General features: G+C 48.4%; 3 protein-coding genes and 1 pseudogene across 4 annotated transcripts; 1 reads left to right on the top strand and 3 right to left on the bottom strand.

The window, feature by feature from the left end:
• The first annotated feature begins 3529 nt into the window (after positions 1-3529).
• Positions 3530-4039, top strand: LOC147988521 (uncharacterized; annotated as a pseudogene).
• A 3912-nt stretch (positions 4040-7951) lies between these two features.
• On the bottom strand, positions 7952-9421 carry LOC125543332 (uncharacterized). Its single transcript, XM_048706646.2, has one exon. The coding sequence runs from the start codon at positions 9064-9066 to the stop codon at positions 8152-8154; it is 915 nt and encodes a 304-aa protein (XP_048562603.1). The 5' UTR covers positions 9067-9421; the 3' UTR covers positions 7952-8151.
• A 1334-nt stretch (positions 9422-10755) lies between these two features.
• Positions 10756-16749, bottom strand: WNK3 (WNK family serine/threonine-protein kinase 3). Of its 2 annotated transcripts, none has more exons than XM_048706620.2 (9): positions 16446-16749; positions 16284-16321; positions 14201-14428; positions 13657-13892; positions 13425-13582; positions 12339-12519; positions 12172-12243; positions 11940-12080; positions 10756-11852 (listed from the first exon to the last, which is right to left on the bottom strand). In XM_048706620.2, exons 1-9 carry the CDS (start codon positions 16521-16523, stop codon positions 11137-11139), a joined length of 1848 nt encoding a protein of 615 aa, XP_048562577.1. In that variant the 5' UTR covers positions 16524-16749; the 3' UTR covers positions 10756-11136. The 2 variants fall into 2 exon arrangements, with proteins under 2 accessions (XP_048562577.1, XP_048562585.1); XM_048706628.2 differs by having other exon boundaries at positions 13669-13892.
• Positions 16750-18395: 1646 nt separating this feature from the next.
• On the bottom strand, positions 18396-19910 carry LOC125543324 (1-aminocyclopropane-1-carboxylate oxidase homolog 2). The gene is made up of 3 exons (XM_048706637.2): positions 19359-19910; positions 18950-19271; positions 18396-18868 (listed from the first exon to the last, which is right to left on the bottom strand). Exons 1-3 carry the CDS (start codon positions 19877-19879, stop codon positions 18611-18613), a joined length of 1101 nt encoding a protein of 366 aa, XP_048562594.2. The 5' UTR covers positions 19880-19910; the 3' UTR covers positions 18396-18610.
• Between the last annotated feature and the right edge of the window lie 973 nt (positions 19911-20883).

Below are 20883 nucleotides of genomic sequence, written 5' to 3'. Positions count from 1 at the left end.
TTCAAAAAAATTCCTACGCACACGCAAGATCATGGTGATGCATAGCAACGAGAGGGGGAGTATGATCTACATACCTAGTAGATCGACAACGGAAGCGTTTGGTTGATGTAACGTCTCCACGATCCGACCGATCAAGCACCGAAACTACGGCACCTCCGAGTTCTAGCACACGTTCAGCTCGATGACGATCCCCGGACTCCGATCCAGCAAAGTGTCGGGGAAGAGTTCCGTCAGCACGACGGCGTGGTGACGATCTTGATGTACTACTGCTGCAGGGCTTCGCCTAAGCACCACTACAATATTATCGAGGACTATGGTGGCTGGGGCGCCGCACACGGCTAAGGAATAGATCACGTGGATCAACTTGTGTATCTCTGGGGTGCCCCTGCCTCCGTATATAAAGGACTAAAGGGGGGAGGCTGGCCGGCAAAGGAGGGCGCGCCAGGAGAGTCCTACTCCCTCTGGGAGTAGGATTCCCCCCCCCCCCCCCCCAATCCTAGTTGGAATAGGATTCGCGGAGGGGGGAAAAGAGAGAGAGGGGCCGGCCCCCTCTCCTTGTCCTATTCGGACCAAGGGAGGGGAGGGGCGCACGGCCCATGAGGGGCTGCCTCTTCTCTTTTCCACTAAGGCCCATCATGGCCCATATAGCTCCCGGGGGGTTCCGGTAACCTCCCGGTACTCCGGTAAAATCCCGATTTCACCCGGAATACTTCCGATATCCAAACATAGGCTTCCAATATATCAATCTTTATGTCTCGACCATTTCGAGACTCCTCGTCATGTCCATGATCACATCCGGGACTCCGAACAACCTTCGGTACATCAAAATGCATAAACTCATAATATAACTGTCATCGTAACCTTAAGCGTGCGGACCCTACGGGTTCGAGAACAATGTAGACATGACCGAGACACGTCTCCGGTCAATAACCAATAGCGGGACCTGGATGCCCATATTGGCTCCTACATATTCTACGAAGATCTTTATCGGTCAGACCGCATAACAACATACGTTGTTCCCTTTGTCATCGGTATGTTACTTGCCCGAGATTCGATCGTCGGTATTCCAAATACCTAGTTCAATCTCGTTACTAGCAAGTCTCTTTACTCGTTCTGTAATACATCATTCCGCAACTAACTCATTAGTTGCAATGCTTGCAAGGCTTAAGTGATGTGCATTACCGAGAGGGCCCAAAGATACCTCTCCGATAATCGGAGTGACAAAACCTAATCTCGAAATACGCCAACCCAACATTTACCTTTGGAGACACCTGTAGTACTCCTTTATAATCACCCAGTTACGTTGTGACGTTTGGTAGCACCCAAAGTGTTCCTCCGGTAAACGGGAGTTGCATAATCTCATAGTTATAGGAACATGTATAAGTCATGAAGAAAGCAATAGCAACATACTAAACGATTGAGTGCTAAGCTAATGGAATGGGTCATGTCAATCAGATCATTCATTTAATGATATGATCCCGTTAATCAAATAACAACTCATTGTTCATGGTTAGGAAACATAACCATCTTTGATTAACGAGCTAGTTAAGTAGAGGCATACTAGTGACACTCTGTTTGTCTATGTATTCACACATGTATCATATTTCCGGTTAATACAATTCTAGCATGAATAATAAACATTTATCATGATATAAGGAAATAAATAATAATTTTATTATTGCCTCTAGGGCATATTTCCTTCAGCCGCGTCCTCATCGGGCGGTGGTAGGACGGCCGCCAGAGGAGGATGCAGCGGATGGGTCGTACGCGCGGGTGCGCTGCTGGCTTGGGGTTGCCAGCGACGAGGGGCCGTGCTGCGCTGCTGCTTTCCCCGGTGTCCTGGATCCCGTGGACCACGACGGCGAGGACGAGCACGCCCTGGATCTCGGGAGGGAGGGAGATTTTTCCAGAGAGGGAGGAGTTTTTGGCAAAAAAATACCTTGTCTAATGAATGTTACGCCATGTCAGCAAATGGTGGCCCCACATGTCATAATCGCAATTAAAATGTCCAAATAGACTGATCAGTGTTTTTTGCAAAAGATTAGACCGAAAATTAATGATTTCTGGCCTAAATTCGTAAAAGAGTCTTTTCTGCAAACCTATGCGCTAATGTGGTGGTTTTCTGCAATTCACTCGGGGCCTTAAGACGTGCAAGCAACCACCAACTACCAGAAGTGTAGCCTCCCAGGTTCCGTCGAGGACTACATGGACCGCTCCTCCTTCAGGTTATGCAATGTTGAAGGTAGATGGTGTCATTCATAGAACTGATGCCTTTGGGTCTTGCTCGGCAGTTTGCAGAAATGATGTTGACCTCTATGTTGGAGCTTCAGCCATCAGACAGCAAGGTGTGATCGATCCTGATACACTTGAGGCATGGCCTGCTGAGAGGCACTTGCACTGGCCAAGGACCTGCGGCTCCAAGATATCATCGATCGTCGCATCAGAATGCAAGCAAGTCATTGATGATATCAAATCAAGTGCAGGAGGAAGAACGGAAGCATCATTAACGAAATTCTGGTGATGTCCGCCGAGTTTCACTCATGTTCCTTCATCTTCGAAGGAAGAACGTCCAATATTGAGGCGCATAGCCTCACTAAATACGCTCTAGGTATTCCCGAGGGCCGTCATCTTTGCCTCCTTCAGGCCCCTAATATCCATTGTATCCCAATGAACTTTATTAATTAAATAAAGTGGGGCGTGCTTAAACTAAAAAAACATTTTTTTCTTTTTTGAGGTGGACCGTATGCAGCGCATATCTCTCTCTCAAAATAAAGCAATGGAGAAGTAATCAGTATCAATGCCTTCCAAGGCTTGCACTGCCAGTTAGGAGCTCACTTCACCGAGAATGAGCAATGGCTACAGTGATTGCATGCTTTGGACCGAATCAGATCTCTTGGGCAACAAAAACAGATCACCACACACAAAGAAAACCAGCACTTTCTGGCTTTTTTTGCTCAAAAGAAGGAAGAGCCCGAAATGCAAAAAAGGTAAGGGGGCGACGTGTTAGTGACAAATGGTCCAAACTAAGAAAAGCACGACCCCATGCCATGCTACCCCATTTCCTTTAATTTGGTGGAAAACAGCTAGCTACGTGCTCCTTGGGTACTTCTCCCTTATAATCTTAGAGTATCTACAGCCGCCCAAACCTGCCTCATATGCTCGGACAGGCTGTCCGGTCATGATTTTTTCGAACTAAACGGGCCTCAAACGCCTGGGTTGACCGGCACCTCTCATATCCAACTCAAATATGGGGTGGATATGGGGCGTCCGGGCATGTCCGCCACGTAGGACTGTCGATGGGGTCTCACGCGGATACGCCCGGAAACCCGGCGGTCCGACGGATGCCTCCTCCGTCGCCGCAGTGTGAACGCCACGTGGCGCCGCTCCGGCTCGCCGCCCGAGATCAAATTCGGTTATTTAAGCCAGCTGGCGTCCCCAACCCTAGCCCATCCACCTCCTCCCTCTCTGCACGGCCACTCGAGCCCGTACGCCTCCTCTCCCCCGCTCTCCCACACTCTCCGGCATCACCATGGTCCAGCGGCTGATCACCACGTATGCTATGCTCATGCCGGAGCTCCGGAAGCAGATCGCAGAGGAGATCCAGGCAAGGCGCTCCGCCCGCATCGCTGCCGGGCTACCTCCGGACTCGCTAGAGCCGGAGAAGGAGGATGAGCAGTAGCCGAAGGAAGAGGAGGGAGAGCCGATGGAGGTGGCGGATCCGAAAGAGCACAAGGCGGAGCTGCCGAAGCAGGGGTTCAACATGGGAGAGGCGGAGGCGGAGTTCGTCGTAGCCTAAGCCACGGAGATGGCAGAGCAGCAGGCCATTCTGGAGTCCATCCAGGATGAGGCATATGTGGAGGCCAACCGACAGTGCCTCCGGCAGGAGCAGGCTGCGTCCGACGCACTCTTCGCCGAACTCGACGCAGAGATAGAGGAGGAGGAAGCCGGAGCGGAGCAGCCAAAGGCTCAGGAGCTGCAGCTACCGCCCATGTTGCCGGAGCCGGGAACGGAGATTGTCGACATCTCCGACGAGGAGTAGCTAGATGCCTAGATCTTTACGTAGTACGTAGGTTTTATCGTTTGCATGCTTTTGTATGGATTTAAGTATCTAGTATGAGATGTCTGGATGCAGTTGTGCTAATTTGAGGAGTGCCCGGTCACTGTCACCGGATGCGCCCGGGCGCGACCGTGAGCGTTTGTGGGGTCATATTGTCATATGCGTTTGTAGATGCTCTTGCACATCACATCATATTTATTTGTAGATGCTCTTACGCATCACATCATATTTATTTTATCATTGATCTCCATTTCCATTGACATACAAGTATATATACACGTATATATAAGAATAATAGGCATCTTCATATACATATATATATGACCATGCAATGGCATGGCGTATATATGTACTACTACTATAAATTAAACTACTGCACATATGTCTGCGGGAAGTTCCATGCATACGGTAGATGCATGGTTGCGTGAAGACGAGAGTGGCGTGTGAGCTACTAGCAGGTAGCAGGCAGCCACACATGTCAATGCCGCCTACGAAATATACACACATACATGTCAACAGTCCTACTAGTACTCACTAGTATGAGAGGATGAGGACAAGGCTACATATGCATCCTTGTGATTTGTGGCGGCAAAACAGGGTGGCTGCACATGGCCATGCAAGAAAAGTATGGTTGTTGCAATCGTGCAGTTGTAGAGTAGACCCCTGGACCTGTCCGCTGATCCCGGGCACAAGACATGCGCATCTATCGCCACAAACTAAGCTAGCTCACTCGTTCATTCATTCACACTCCTTCGGCCTAAGCTAGCTACTTAGCTTTAGGCCGGTTAGTCCACACATCAAGTTAACTAAACTGCATCTAGTGTGTATGGACCAGTGTAGTGCGAGCATGTGCCCGCATGTCTGGGTTGTGACTGTGTGGTGCTTAACTGATTAGTACTACCTTCTGACCCTTTTTCCCTTGGAGCATTTTTGGACAAAGTGGTCGTGTGTTCTCTTTTGGTGTCTGCATCGCTAAGAAGACGAGACTGCGGCGGTTTTTTGAAGATGGACACTTGATCTATTTCATCGAAGTGTTTGATTTGCTACAGTGATCAACACAAACACTTCAGGACTCGCGCCGTCCTCCCGAGTGCGACACATTCACTACAGTGATCAACATAGACACTTCGGCCCTCACGTCATCCTCTCGAGGGTGACATGGGTTCCGCCGCGCCACCACTCCCTCTCAGCTCCCATTCCCCTTTCGAAGACAGAGGCAGCCATCGAAAAGCCCATGCAGCCGCCGGTCAGGGCGGCAGCGAGGCTTCGGCTTCTCAGCTGCTCGGACGGAGGGTCTTTGGGCACCGAGGCGGCAACCTTAGGTGGGTGGAGAAGCAATGTCGTATGAACGGCAGAGGCACCCGTAGGTGTGGGCCGACGTCCTTCGCCATGCGGGGGGCAATGCCTTGGGGGGAGAGGTGGGTGGTCTATGGGCTGCCTTATCGGATCTTAAGGTGTGTGCACTTTCTCCTCCTCCGGCCCACCCCCACGAGATCTAACCACTTGTTATATTTGGTCGCTAGATCTGCCGAACGCGGGCCTTGGTGGTGTGAGATCTAGGCCAAAATAGATTTCTGGTTGACCACGACAATGGTGACGCTTGTGGGAGTTGCGCTCCTCCCACATCCCTAACCCCTACCTCTCCAAGATCCTATGTAAGAAATACTCCCTCCATCCCAAAATACATGGAGATCTAGGTTTTTGTCTTAGGTCAAACATCTTTAAGTTTGACCAACTTATAGAAAAATGTTCTAATATCTACAAAATCAAATTATTGTTATTAGATTCATCATGAAATATATTTTTATGCTATACATGATTGGTGTCGTAGATGTTGATATATTCTTCTATAGACTTGGTCAAACTAAAAAATGTTGGACTTACGACAATTCTAGGATTTCATATATTTTGGAACGGTTGGAGTACTATCCTTCCTAGATTCAGCAGCAGGGACATCCTGGGGTGGGGGCCGGCATCCTCTGTCGTGCGCGCGGTTGTTCCGCGTTGGTGGCTTCGAGACTTGCACCTCTCCAAGTTCCAGGGTGAACGTCTCATTTGCCTAATTGTGCGGCATCCGTGGAACCAAGATGATCGAGGAAGGGACCCTCTTTGGCTAGGGAAGGAGTATGGTGTCTTCATAGTGTCTTGAAGCAAGCATTGACAGGATCATCCTCAAGGCGGTTGGGTACACCTTTGGTGTTGTTTCGGCCTTCTTCTATGGTGTTCGAGCTTGGAGGGCGACGTCATCTTAAATTGTACGGATTATTCTTTCAGTTTTTATGTGCTTATCGTGTGTGTTGTGTTGCAAGTTCTTTTCAACATCCATGTATTCTTTGGCCGTCTAGGGCTTTAATAATTTGAAGCCGAACGTTCGACGTCTTTCGTCTAAGAAGCCTTCGTTCACTGCATAAGCATGAGATGTGAGACAAGGAAATCAGGCAACACAGGATCCCACTGGAGTGGATTGTCTTGTCATGGAGCTGTGCACAATAATAATCTACGCCAACTGCTAATTGAGTAATCAGCGAGATTGTACCAGCTACGGAACAATTTTGACCGGGGCAAAGGGGGGAGGCCAGCGACAGGTAAACTGTCATATGCTAATTTGTTTATGTTTTTGGAAGTTTGCGCCTCGGGATTCGTGTCGATGTAAAATAATTGTCCTCACCCACCTCTCATATATAGTATTATTCTGTGGAAAAACATCGCCATCTTGACAAAGCATCGTCTTGGTTGGAATTTCGATCTCCCATTTTATTTTGTGTTTGTTCCGTGATATTAATGATTATCGCGCGATTTATATATGCATACCTTCATAGCTATTGTTGAACACACAGTTTGAAGACAAATGGCACCAACCAGAACATAATCTTTTCTTTGAACGGAGAAGCTAATCTTTTGATTGATTGGCACCAGCTATCCAGCAGATGCGAGCTACTCCTACTAGCAAGGGAACAAAATGGACCGACATTGTTTATTCATCCTCCATTTCGCTCCATTGTTTTCCCATGGTGGAATCTTACAGCCTTTTAGCATCTCACCTACACATCCATACACATAGAGATAATATAGATGGATGGGTGTGGACAAATAAGAAGATACAACCTTGCAAATTTCTCATGACAATCTTGCGGCGCATTAAGTACCATATATTGTTTGTTTTCTCCCCGAAACTCTCATGTTCAAGTAAATTGAACATTTTCACCTCTCCGTTCCCTTTCTCATGAAAGGCGCCCGCACATTTCCAGACTCAAATTTGACCATCAGTTAGGCACCAATAAAACACAAAAGTTATATCAATTGTTAGAAAAACATTATTCAATACAAATCAGGCAACATATAATTTTTGTGTCAAATAACTATATTGAAGCTGGTCCACATGCTGGTCCAGCTCACATTTTTCAAAACATGTCCACAGTACTCACATTTGCACAAATTGAACATTACTATAACTACTACTTTTGCTTTTAGAAGTCAAGGGGAGGAAGAGGTGAGAGGGCATCACATAGACATAGGATACCCCAGATCAATGATAGTGTGAATTTGGCAAGGAAACAATAAACCTAATCAAAATTCATCTGGGGCCATGAGCATGATCAGATTAGGGTGGTGGATCCAATCTGTCACCTTTTGCGGTGGCAATATTTTTCTCTCTCTCACTCTTGATCGGTCAGTCTGATGAGTCAGTCCATGCACAGCTGCTGCTACACCACACCACTGGAACCCACTCTCCCTCATCACCCCATGTGCCTTCCACCCCACAGTGCCTCCCTAATCCCTAACTAATCAATCTACTAATTACAGTGTCACACATACTAATTACACACATGTATACATCCAAAATTGTGAGCTCACTCAGTGAACTTGAGCTGAGCAATGCAAATTTCAGGGGAATGAATTGAAGTGAACCACTATGTTTGTGTGGTTTTTGAAAGAATTATATTCAATTATGCCGTTTCCGGAACAAGAAAGAGTTACAAAATCGGAGAAAATTGTTACTACGTTGCACTCATCTTGGTTTCACATTTTTGTTTTATGATGATAAGGAGGAGGATGGACAATGTCTATGATGGATCGAACGAATTGTGGATCGATCAGTCGAGCTTCCAGGCGTAGAGGTAGAGGCAGAACCCGGTGGCGCCCGCGGCGCCGTCGACGCCGGCGAGGAGCGGCGTGGAGGCCCCCACGGACGCGCTGGACAACACGATGGGGCGGAAGATGAAGAGCGCCGGGCGGGCGCCGCCGGCGGCGCCCGCGAAGAGCCAGTCGTGCACGTCCCAGTACACCTCCACCTTGGCCCGGCCGAAGGTGACGGACTGGTTGCCCCGGAACTTCCATTGCAGGTGCTTGACGGCGACCGCCTCCTCGCCGTCGATGGCGATGGCCATCTCCATGTCGTCCTCGCCGCCGACGTCGATGGCCACGTCGTGGACGGCGCCCTGGTCGTGGAACCGCGCCTTGGCCGCGAACCTCCGCCGGCCGAACACGTGCTCCCTGCGCGCGACGGGGACGGCGGCGAGCGCGGGCGGGGCGCTGGGCGACGCGCGCCGGAGCGCCGCCTTGCGGAGGTCGCCGAGCACCAGCGCCACCTCGCCGCCGGCCTCCACGGCGACGTAGTACCCGGCGCGCGGGTCCGGGAGGCCCGCGCCGGCGCCGTGCCAGCGCGCGCGGCGCAGGTCCCAGAGCACGCGCACCGTGGCGCCGCCCAGGTCCACGCGCCGGGACCCCGCGCGCCGCCAGAACTGCCACGGCCGCAGGTCGACACGGCACTCCGCCGACGCGCCGTCCGCGCCGGAGATGGCGACGGCGAAGGCGTGCGACAGCAGGTCCCGCGACCACGACACCGTCACCACCCGCGAGTGGCCGGCCACCTTGGCGCGGTACACCGACGCCGTCACCGCCTTGCCCGGCCTGTAGTGCCCGTTCCTCGCCGCCGGCATGTCGTCGGCCGCGATCTCGCACGGCATCGCCGGCCCCGCCTGCTCGCCGCTCACCCTCTGCGCATGCATGGCCGGCAGAAACCTCTGTAAACTAAACTACAGCAGCGGCCGCGTCATGCACGCACACTGCTACTGCCGCCGGAGCTCGCACGCCGCTCTTACGCTCGCTGATGCTGCCGGAGCTGAGGAAGAAAAGGAGACGGAGGAGAGGAGGCGCAGGTGGAGGGAGGGAGGGATATATAGCGCAGGGGAGGACGGACGACGTGGTGGTTGCGGATGATAAGGTGGGTGATGAGCTCCCCGCTGGGCGAGGTGGGACTAATGTGCGTGTCTTCCGGGGGATCAGCTCAGCTGGCTGGAGACAGACCAACGAGTACACAATTGGCATCCATGGCTGGACTACCAATCCCTTCCATTTTATTTCAATTCATTCATGGGCTGGACACTGGTGTGTGTGTGTGTGTGTGTATGTATGCACATACAGCTTACTAATAATAATTTTGCTCAAAAAAAATTTGCTACTCCCTCCGTTTCTAAATACTCTCTCCGTTCCGAATTACTTGTCGCAGGTATGAATGTATCTAGATGTATTTTAGTTTTAGATACATCCATTTCTGCGACGAGTAATTTAGAACGGAGGGAGTACAAGTCATTTTAGAGATTTCAATATGAACTATTCCCTCCGTTCCGAATTGCTTGTCTTGAATTTGTCTAGATACGGATCTAGACTCATTTTAGTGCTAGATATCTCCGTATCTAGACAAATCTAAGACAAGTAATTCGGAACGGAGGAAGTACATATGGATGTATACATATGTATTTTAAACTGTAGATTCACTCATTTTACTTCGTATGGAGTAGTCCATATTGAAATCTCTAAAAAAACTTATATTTAGAGGATACATGCATGCATGCTGCATCTATGGACCATTATGTACTAGTGCAGTATCTTCCAAAGTTCCAATTAATATTAGTGTACTTTGGGACAAATCTGATGTGTTGTCTGTGTTGTTTGTATCTTCTGGCTGGCACCGATCCATGCAGCTGGTTTGGGGGTTTCTGCTGTGTGAAAATGGGGCAGTGATGGGTGGGGAGCATTTGACATCTTGGATTTGTTTCTTAGCCTGATGCATTGGATCCACAAAACAATCTCAAGATCAAAATGGTGCTGCATTTCCTCTGACTGAAAGTGACCAACATTTGCCTCTGAAAGTGACCAACAGAAATATCATCTTGCTGGTGTTGGTGATGATGGCTGCATGGATGCATCCCCTGAACATGGTGACAGGGTGACATTGGAGGGTGGACAGTGTCACTGCCCACTGTAACACAGATCCGAATTCTGTGTGCAGCTGACTAGTTAACCAGCTGGGTTGGAGAGCCCTCAGGTTTGCAGCACCAGTACACAGATTCAGATGCAGGAGAGGAATTTGGGAAAGGGAAAAGGGGCAGGAAGGGGACACAGAGATCTGGGGCATGTGATGGAAGCTACTGGAAGCATGTGTTGCTGCTGCACACATAGAGATACTGCTCATCAATCATCATTGGGCACTCCAGATCTGCTGATGGGACGAGCGAGTCAGTGGAGAGCTCCACACTTGCACTTAACAAATGGATAAATGTGTGTCAGTGTGTATGTGTGTGTGAGAATGATCATGGTCATAGAGATGGGTACATGAAATGTACACACACACACACACAGATAGTACAGCTCTAAGGCTCTGGAAGAGCATGTGAGCCAGGCATGATGGGGAGGAATAATTGAACATTACGTTTGTGATGAATGCAGGTGAGCAACAGCTCAAACACCGTCATGTAGCTAAGAAAGTTGACAATACAAAAAGGGAGAAATGAAAAGAAAATATGCACTTCTTATGAACAATTTCTTTGGCATGATGGTGTCTGCATGGTTTGACTCGCTGAGCGCAGAAACCTTCCATTGACTTCAAAAACCTCCAGACAACTTGCACTTGCACTGGGAGCGAGTATCATACGTAATCCACAAGCACCTGCAGCGGCTTCTCCATTGAAAAAAGAAGAGGAAACGGCGAGGCCAATTTTGCACAACAATGATTCTAAGAAACTCCTTGGTGCTGCCGGTACCTAAAACAAGACGCAGCCAAGATGTACATAAAGGAGTCATAACTTCTTCTGATCTGCCTTCAAGCGGCACCTAGTTAAGGTTTCCTCGCGATGTTGTGCAGGCACCCCATTTAAGATCACCTCTAGGTCAGCCTTATGTTTTCTTCGCAGCGCACTGAGCTCCTCTTTCTGATTGGCTAACAAATCTGCCAACTTTTCATTGAGATCTGCTGTGAGATAACCGCCATCTGAAAGACGAGAGCTAGTGCCAGCAGAAGCTCCTCCTGAGTTCCTGTTGACCACATCCGGGTTCGACAAGTGCACTGATGATGACATTCGCTCACACATACCGTCTACATTATTGTTTTTCAATATCCCATTTGACATGTTATAATCAGTCTGTTGGTCCTCCACCGAGTGAGAGATTTCAATATCTCTTCTGGGTGAGTCTGACCAGTATTTCCGGCCAGAAGGAAGTTGCTCCTGTGTAAAACCATTGGTTGTTGCATCAACCTCGTTACGAAGCTCAGAAGTCTCACCGTTATCGGATTCTGAATTATCAGTCTCAGAATGAGCTCCTTCATCCCCTTGGTTGTCAACTGATTCATCAAACGCCCATTCAGGAATATGTGCCTGTATTTCAGCATCTATCATTTCTGCAATCGCAGTGACATCTTGGTCCGTGAGATCCAGCTGTACAACCATCTCCGTAGCAACGCTAATTGAAGTGTCAGCTTCAATATCAAACGGAAAATGGATGTTTTGGGCATGACCTGCACATTGCAATTGAAAATATGTATGAAGTGCAAGCACCAAACTAGCTATATAACGACAATTATAATCGGTCCCACCATAAGTACCTGTTGAATCGGCAATCCGCAGTTTCAAAAATATTGTATTTAGGTCCTTCCGCTGACTCTCAACGGTGATCATTCGACTACTCGCGGCATGTCGATCCCTATTGCTGTGTATATCACTTGGATGTGATCCCCCCGTGCTACCTGCATTCCACCATAAAATTGAAATATGAAAAGGAGGAAACCTCATCAATGAGTTTATGTTCGCATCACTGTGAGGTCACTGAGCTTATACCTGTTCGTCCCCTGGAGCCAACAGATGATGCTGTTCTGTAATTCGCACTTGGGTTCGAACTGCCACCAGCATCTGGTATGTTTATTGTAAGGTTACATGGGGAAGATAGCAATTTTACTAAATCATGCATCAGTAGTTTGAGATATGTCTCCAGTTTAGTCATTTACCTGATGCATTCGTATTTGACTGTACTGGATAGAAGATTCTTTCATCATCAACATCTAGGAGAAAAGGATCCACTAATAGTTCTTCTGCTGAGAGCCTTTGGGAAGCTTGGGCTATGCATTTCTCTATAAAGAATTTAACTTCAGGATCCTCAATCTTAGCCAGTGAACCAGGCCTTTCACCCTGTAATATAAGAATCAAGAGATTAAGGCAATCAGACACTAGCGTATTTGATAAGATATTCCACAGTAACAATCAGCCAGGAAGTGCCTACTGGGCTAGGACATATGTACATACCAAAAATAATGAAACAGACACTTATAAGTTATGGTAGAGCAGAGAAATTATCATTCCAAGACTCCTGCATCTACATCTTGCCAGTGTACCTCTAACACAAATTATTACGTACTCTTACTCTTAGAAGTTAGATATTTTTAGTAGTAATATTTTGTCGGATCTAATCTGACAGATTGAATAAAAGCTTAAGTTGTATTGGCAGTTCAACAGTATAGCTTACAATCCTATGCAAACAGCGATGGATGGAAAAACAGATAGGAGGCCTATGCTTACAAATACATTGACTATCAAAATACTACACAACTGAAGAACCACACATCCCATATTAAATGATACTCCCTCTGGAAAGAAATATAAGACCTTTTAGATCACTCTACTTGTTCTTAAATTTTTTACCATTTTTACATTATCCAACACAATTCGTGCGACTACGCCAATAATTTAGAAGACAAATGATATTCTGCGAACATAACATTTCAAGACGCTGACGACTCTAAAAACATTTTGTTTTTACGCTTCTGAAAAAAAAAGAATCAACCTTAAAAAATATAAGAGAAAAACATAGCTGTAACAGTTAGGAAATTATGATTGTTATGCCATTTGATGCTATGTGTATAGAAATCAGAAAGAATGTTAGCATTGCCCAGATGATGAATTTGCAGCTATCAAGATAAATAGGTCAGTGCGAGCAGCAATAATCATGTAGCAACAGTACTTTTTATGTCACTTTATTGACTAAAATTATCAGGAAAATAAAAATGAAATATAACACAAAGCATAAGCAGACTAACATCAGAAACTTTCTTGTATATCTGTGCTGCATTGGAGCATTCACAATATGGGTACTCAAATGTAACAAGCTCCAGTAAACACATCCCAAATGCATAAATGTCTACAAGCTCATTATATTCTTCATCATAGAGTTCTGGCGCCATGAATTCCGGTGTGCCTATGAAAAGACAGAGACAACATTAGAAAGGCCCAACTACAAAATTCAGAAGAACAAACATAGATTTACGCAACTGAATCGGTTACCAATGATGCTATGAGCTGAGCGTGCATTGTCTAGGATGGTTGCTAATCCCAGGTCTCCAATCTTAACTTCACCCTGGTTTCCATTCACAAATATGTTATCGCATTTCAAATCTCTATGGATTATTGGTGGATCATGGCCATGGAGGTACACTAGACCACTCAAGATTTGCCTTGACCATTTCTTCAAAGCTCTAATGTCTACCTTCTTGTGCTTAATACGGTACCTAAAAAGATAAGGCAGTGTGAAAAATATTCAGTGACAGCTTAGGCATATGGAAAGACGTTAGGTATATGATATATCCGGCATGTTGATTTAGTTTCTGCGAATACTGCTTCCTTATTGGCGCGGCCATGCTAGAATCAAATATGTGTTTGGGAACACGTAATAGACTAATTTTTTATTTATGTCCTAAGAATGACATATATATCTAGATGATGACAGTAGTGTTAAAGAAGGTGACATCAGCAACTAATTACACATGTTCAACTTTATTAAAAAGCTGCAGCCAAGAGGGAGCATGAGAGCACGGACTGGCGCAATGTTCCTGATGTGAAGACTTCTGTGATGAAGTTTATGTTGTTGTTTTTCTTGTCAAGCCATGAATTGTAGAACTTGATTATGTTCTTGTGCTTGAGTGTCTTAAGCAACCGCACTTCTGATCTCAGCCTCTCCAAATCATCATTGTTCCGTAATATATCACCCACTTTAATCTGGTTCCAAGCAACTTCTAGCCCTTCCAGTTGATCAAAAGCCTTGTAACTATGTCGACAGAATCTGAATTAAGGATTCCAAGTTCATAGAAAGATATGTGCAAATAAAATTAGAAAGTAGAAGTTGCCAAAGATAGAATATTTTAATGGGGCTAGTAAATTCTGGTTCTGGACAATGCGCAACCAAATTAACTGCTGACATGAAAACTACATAACCTTGACAACACTAGAAATATGCAATGAAAAAGTGTGGTTATACAAGCTCTGTCGACAATCAACATCAAAAACAGGATTTAAGTACAACGCAAAACTTGCACTAAAATGGCACGATTACTCTTGAGCATCCCAATTTCTCAAAGAGTGGTAGCAGCTATGCACATACAGTCAGCAAACCTTCCACACAAGCGACAACACAGCCAAGTAATGAAAACTCGATTTCAGTCTAAATTAGGCATATATAATTGGCATATCATCATTCCCAGAAGGACAGCAGCAAGTGTATGCCAACCAAATGCACATCAGGAAATGGAAACTTTGAAACGACAAATGCATCCAGAAATTGCAGCTGGGTCCTGTCTCGTGTGCACACTGTAGAGATGTAGGGTGCAGACGCTGGGAGATTATTCTTTCATTATAAAAAAAATTCCAGAAATCATAGCAAGTCAATGGCAGCTAAAATTCCATTCAAATGAAGAAGAAATAGCAGACATAAATACCAAAACTACAGCAGAAATCAACGCATCAGTAGGCATATGAGACCACTGCAGATCGGAAAAAAGCGTGTGTGTACTTTGTGAAAATTGAATCTTGACCAAGCAGGACAAGTCAAACAACCCCAGACAGAAAAGAGTCGTAAATATGAGAAAAAAAGAGAAGTAATCACAGCAGGTTAATGCCAGCTAAATTCACATTCACGCAAAGAAGAAATGGCAGGTTTCCACAGAGGATAGATAGCATTCACCCCCCAACCCCCTAAATAGCAAGCATAAATACCAACCTTAAGCAGAATTCAACACATCATAAGGCATATGGGGAGGTTTCAAACGGCAAAAGCCTGCGTGGACTGAGTAAAAATCGAATCTTAACAGGGTACACGACTAAGACAGAACATTTCAACAGGGTTAGTATGCTCTGGTACTGGGCACTAGCGCGTAAGTCAAAAACACTATGTAGACAGTTGACGTGCTAACATGAAAACTATAAAACCTTAGACAGCAGCAGTAATTATGCAATGATAAGATGTGGTTGCACAAGGTATGTCAAGGATTCAAGTATAACTCAAAACATGCACTAGAACGGCACGATCTACTTTCAAGCATCTCGATTTCTCAAAGAGTGGCGACAGCTACGGGCATGAAGTCAGCAGACCTCCCACAGGAGTGACAAGCAGCCAAGCAATAAAAGCGGCTAACCATCCCCCCATTCACTGGTTGAATTCGGTCAAAATTAGGCATATATGCTTGTCATATCGTTCATAGAAGGGCGGCAACTACTGTATATATGCCGGCCAATGCACAGCAGGAAATGGAAACTTTCAGACGACAACAAATGCATCCAGGAACCACAGCTGGGTCGTGTGCGCTGCAGAGGCCGGGCGATTATTCTTCGATTATATAATCTATAAAAAGTCCAGCAACCACAGCAGGTCAATGACAGCTAGACTCCCATTTAACTGAAGAAGAAATAACGGGTTTTCTAGCACTCAAACGCCCTGAAATACTCGGCATAAATGCCGAAAGTTGAGCAGATATGGCATATGGCACCGTTTCAAACAGCGAAAGGGTCAGTGGACCGGGTAAAAAAACCGAATCTTGGCCAATCAGGAGGGGTCAAAGGACCCCGGAAACGAATCGTGTGGGCACCGGCGCGTCAATGGCCGGAGGGGCTCGCCGTGGAAAGGATACACCGTCTTGAACGCGCCCTTGCCGAGAACCTCCGTGTACTGCATCAAAGAAAACAAAACAGGGGACGCCGCCGGCCGCCGCATCAGCAGGTGTTGAGGTAGAGGGGGAGGAGGGGGAGAGGGGATGAAGAGGTCGGGTGAATGGTGGAGGTCGGATCGTTACCCGTCCGTAGCGGCCGGTGGGGTCGATCTCGGCGAACTCCGGCTCGGCGTCCGTCTCCGGCGGCGGCGTGGGAGGCATGTCCCCGTCGGCCCGCCCGGCCGGTGATCCGCGGCTGGGGGCTGGGGGTTGGGGGAGGCGGGGCGGGGGTTAATTGGGATCACAGGAGTCTCGCGGCGGGAGCAGGCTTTGTGGCGGCCATGGCGGCTGAGTCACGGCGATCTGAACGGCCCTGGGAGAGGAGAAGAGAGCTGACAGAAATGGTGGTGGTGGTCGGAGTGATGGGGAACTCTCGGCGTGGGCGAGGCCGGAAGTGGGGGTTTGTTTGTCCGAGGCTGAAAAGCCTGGCCGCTTTTAGCCCACTTACGTTTTTTTTAGTAAAACTTTTAGCCCACTTACGTTTTTTTTAGTAAAACTTTTAGCCCACTTACGTATGGGCCGTGTCGAAGACGACTGAACGATTTTTTCTGCCCAACGCCGAGAAAACGATTTTCTCTGCCCCTTGCAGAAGTCAATGTTACTTTTTTATATCCTTGAGTTTCACGTTTTGACCGAATTTACTTCATACATGATGATTCTTTTCATTTTACTCCATTTAATATATACATTTTTGTTTTCTATTTATGTTGATTTATTTCGGGTCCTGGCGAGATAGCCCACGTATCAGTGCCCGTAGCTATTTATAGACTCGATAGGCGCCTGCGACGTGCAATATAGATAAAAGGCACTATCAAAGGCTCATTCGTCGAAAATCCAAATCATACAGACATATAGGAAAAGAAAAACAAATCTCTATCAAATCAATAGAAGGGGATCCTTTCCCTGATTCGAATCACATCCTCCTTCAAATAGAATATCTCTAGACTTCCCTATAATAACTGCAATTATTTTATCCATATGGCGTCCTAGGTCACTAATGCAGAAAAACCAAAAGCCAGATATAGTGATGGCACCTTTTTTTTGCATCGGAATAGGGAGCTTTATTAACTGATAATCATAGTGTTACAATCCGAACGTAAGCAGGGATGGAGGAATTCAGGGCTCACATCAAGCCAACTCTCCGTCCACTTTATTGTGCTGGCTAACCGTGCACAATGGTGAGCCGGAATATTGATCTCCCTACTAACATGGGTAACAGAGAAAGAAGCAAAACTAGCACTAATCTCCTCTAACTCAATTAAGATAGGCGCTGCAACAGATCTGGAGTTGCCGCGCGACTTCCAGAGGTTAACCAAATCCTGACAGTCAACCTCCATTATCACATGTGAGAACCCAATTTTTAGGAGATCCCGATCTCGTCTGCCTCCACCTCCTCTCCAGATCTCGATCTCCTCCGCCTCCCGTCTGCCTTCCCTCCTGCCTTCGCCGGATTCCGGCTGGGCAAAGACCGTGCGGGGGGGATGATGGTGGCGGCGGGGCATCCCTCCATCGCGGCTTGGAGGCGTGGCTGTGACGGTGGATCTTGAGCGGGTGCCTCGGGACGACGTGTGTGTTGCCATAGCGCCGGATCACGTGGCAATGTGATCTCCTCTACCTTTGGTTGTCTTCATCGTCGCCCAAAGGGATCTGGCCGGTGGGTGTTGCCTCGCGGTAGCTTCTCGGCGGCGGATCAACTGGGAGGAGGAGATGGTGGCCTAGCTGTTGAAGTGGGTGAAGATGCCACCATCATCGGTGGCGCCCGTGGCGGTGGGTGTCGTGTTCCTCGTTGGAGGCGATGGTGGGGTGTCCCTCGCTCCATTGTTTCCGGGGGAAACCTCAGATCTGGAGGAGGCTACCATTGACGGTGGCACCCGTGGGCGTCGTAGCCCTTGTTGGAGCTCCTGGATCGGATGATGGCGACGTCTTCATCGTCACCCCTCCTGGATCGGATCTGACGGCTGGGCGCCTGGCTGATCTTTTAAAAAGATTAGCCGACGGACGCGTAGCACGTCCCTATGTTCAAATACGAATCTGAAGATATAATTTTTCGTGACATGCATTAACATTTTAATAGTTAAATGTATGGTCAAACCTGGACACAAAATACAAAGAAACCAATAAATTAGGACGAATGTAGTACTGCATACATTTTGCTGTCACCTTTGTTAGCATTGTGGAGCGCCAACAAAAGACTGCTACAGTAGATTATTGAGGTCCTTGGCTGCCTTCCCTGGCAATTTCGTTTTCGTTCATAGCCGGAAAACGGAGAGCGCGGCCTTGCCGTCCAGCCCGATGGCGTAGTAGTGCTTGACGTAGTCCCGCACCAGCGTCTCCCTGTACAGCGCCGGGCTGCCGCCGGACACCAGCTCCCCGATGGGGCCGTACGCCCGGGTCGAAGCCGGGTGGAAGTGCGTGCTGAAGAAGCACGCGATGGACACCCTCGGCTCCGCGCCCGCCGCCAGCACCACCCTGTGCTCCACGCTCCTGAACCCGTCGTTGGAGATCAGCTGCATGCTCACAAGAAAACCAAGGTTTCATCAGTTCAGAGCTTCAGGAATGCTAACGATGGTCTCGCCTCGGTCGATCACCTGCAGGAGGTCGCCGACGTTGACGACGAGCGCGCCGGGGACGGGCGGGACGGCGACCCACCGGCCCTCGTGGAGGATCTGGAGGCCGCCGACGCCGTCCTGGAGGAGCACGGTGAGGAAGCTGGAGTCGGAGTGCGGGCTGGTGCCGATGGCGGCCGCCGGCTCCGGGCACGGCGGGAAGTAGTGGCACAGCATGATCTGCCCCTGGTTGCACTCCATGTCCGTCAGACGGCTCCGGTCCAGGCCCAGGGCCTCCGACAGCAGCCCGAACAGGGCGTCCCCCAGATCCTTCACCTGCTCCGCGTACTCGAACAGCGCCTCGCTGCAAATCAAATCAACATGTCAGGCTCCGCTCTGGAGCGTTCGGATTTGTTTCTGCTTGGAGCGGATGATTTAGGTAAATGCTCACCGGTAGGGCTCCGGCAGGTCGGCGGCGAGGGGCGGGTCGGGGGCCATGCGGAGGTAGAGCGTGTCCCGCCAGTTGGCCACGGGCGACTGGTGCAAGTCAAAGTTGCAGTGGTACTTGACGGCCCTGCCGGGCTCCCGCGAGTGGAGCCGCGCCTTGTCGCTGCCCTCGCCGCCGGGGGCCTCGTGGAAGCCCCGGACCGCGCGCAGCGCCGCGGCCGCCGACCGCGGGGGCACGCCGTGGCCCGTCACCTGGAAGAAGCCCCACTCCGCCGCGGCCCGGCGCACGGACGCCACCGTGGCCGCGCGGTCCGGGCCGGCGAGGTCGATCACCGGGACGGAGGGAGCCGTCGCCGTCGGTTCTTGGGGCGGTTGCTGTAGCTGGGAAGAAGAAGGCGGGTCGGCGACGCGGAAGATGCGCGGGACGTGCGTGGTGCCGGCGGCTACCAGGCCGTGGACGCCGGCGAAGGTCGCGTCCAGCGCGCGCAGCTCGGCCGCGCGGTCGTAGGAGGCGGGGGCGGCCATGATTGGCTTGGCTTCGGGAGATCTCTCCGCTGCTTCAGTCCAAGCCAGAGGACAGCAATGACGACGGGGAGTGTGCGACTTTCGCTCACGTATACGTGTACACGTGTTGCACGTATCTGTGCAAATCTTATAAAATACTACGTCAAAATGGATTGCTGATTTTCTTATCCATGAAATCTTGTTAAGAAAACACAAAATATGATTGCTCATTTCTTTACAACTAGTAGTCTGAGTCTAGTAATCGTATGCGTGGAGCACGCACACGTATTGAATAATACACAAAGTTTGATTGTACATGTAAAATATAAACATCTCATTTTGTGGATGAGCTCGTAGCAGAGCAGTGGGAGCGCGTGTTAGAAATATGCCCTAGAGGCAATAATAAAATGGTTATTATTATATTTTTTGTTCATGATAATTGTCTATTGTTCATGCTATAATTGTGTTATCTGAAAATCATAATACATTTGTGAATACATAGACCACAACACATCCCTAGTGAGCCTCTAGTTGACTAGCTCGTTGATCAAAAGATAGTCATGGTTTCCTGACTATAGACATTGGATGTCATTGATAACGGGATCACATCATTAGAAGAAATGATGTGATGGACAAGACCCAATCCTAAGCTTAGCTCAAAGATCGTGTAGTTCGTTTGCTGTAGCTTTTCTGAATGTCAAGTATCATTTCCTTAGACCATGAGATTGTGCAACTCTCGGATACCGTAGGAGTGCCTTGGGTGTGCCAAACGTCACAACGTAACTGGGTGACTATAAAGGTACATTACAGATATCTCCGAAAGTGTCTGTTGGGTTGGCACGAATCGAGACTGAGATTTGTCACTCCGTATGACGGAGAGGTATCTCCGGGCCCACTCAGTAATGCATTATCATAATGAGCTCAATGTGATCAAGTGGTTGATCACGGGATCATGCATTACGGTACGAGTAAAGTGACTTGCCGGTAACGAGACTGAACAAGGTATTGGGATACCGACGATCGAG

This window comes from Triticum urartu, chromosome 1A (genome assembly GCF_056163025.1).
Source record: "Triticum urartu cultivar PI428250 chromosome 1A, HENAU_Tu73, whole genome shotgun sequence".
Lineage (NCBI taxonomy): Eukaryota > Viridiplantae > Streptophyta > Magnoliopsida > Poales > Poaceae > Triticum > Triticum urartu.
This window is presented reverse-complemented; position numbering and strand designations above follow the sequence as displayed.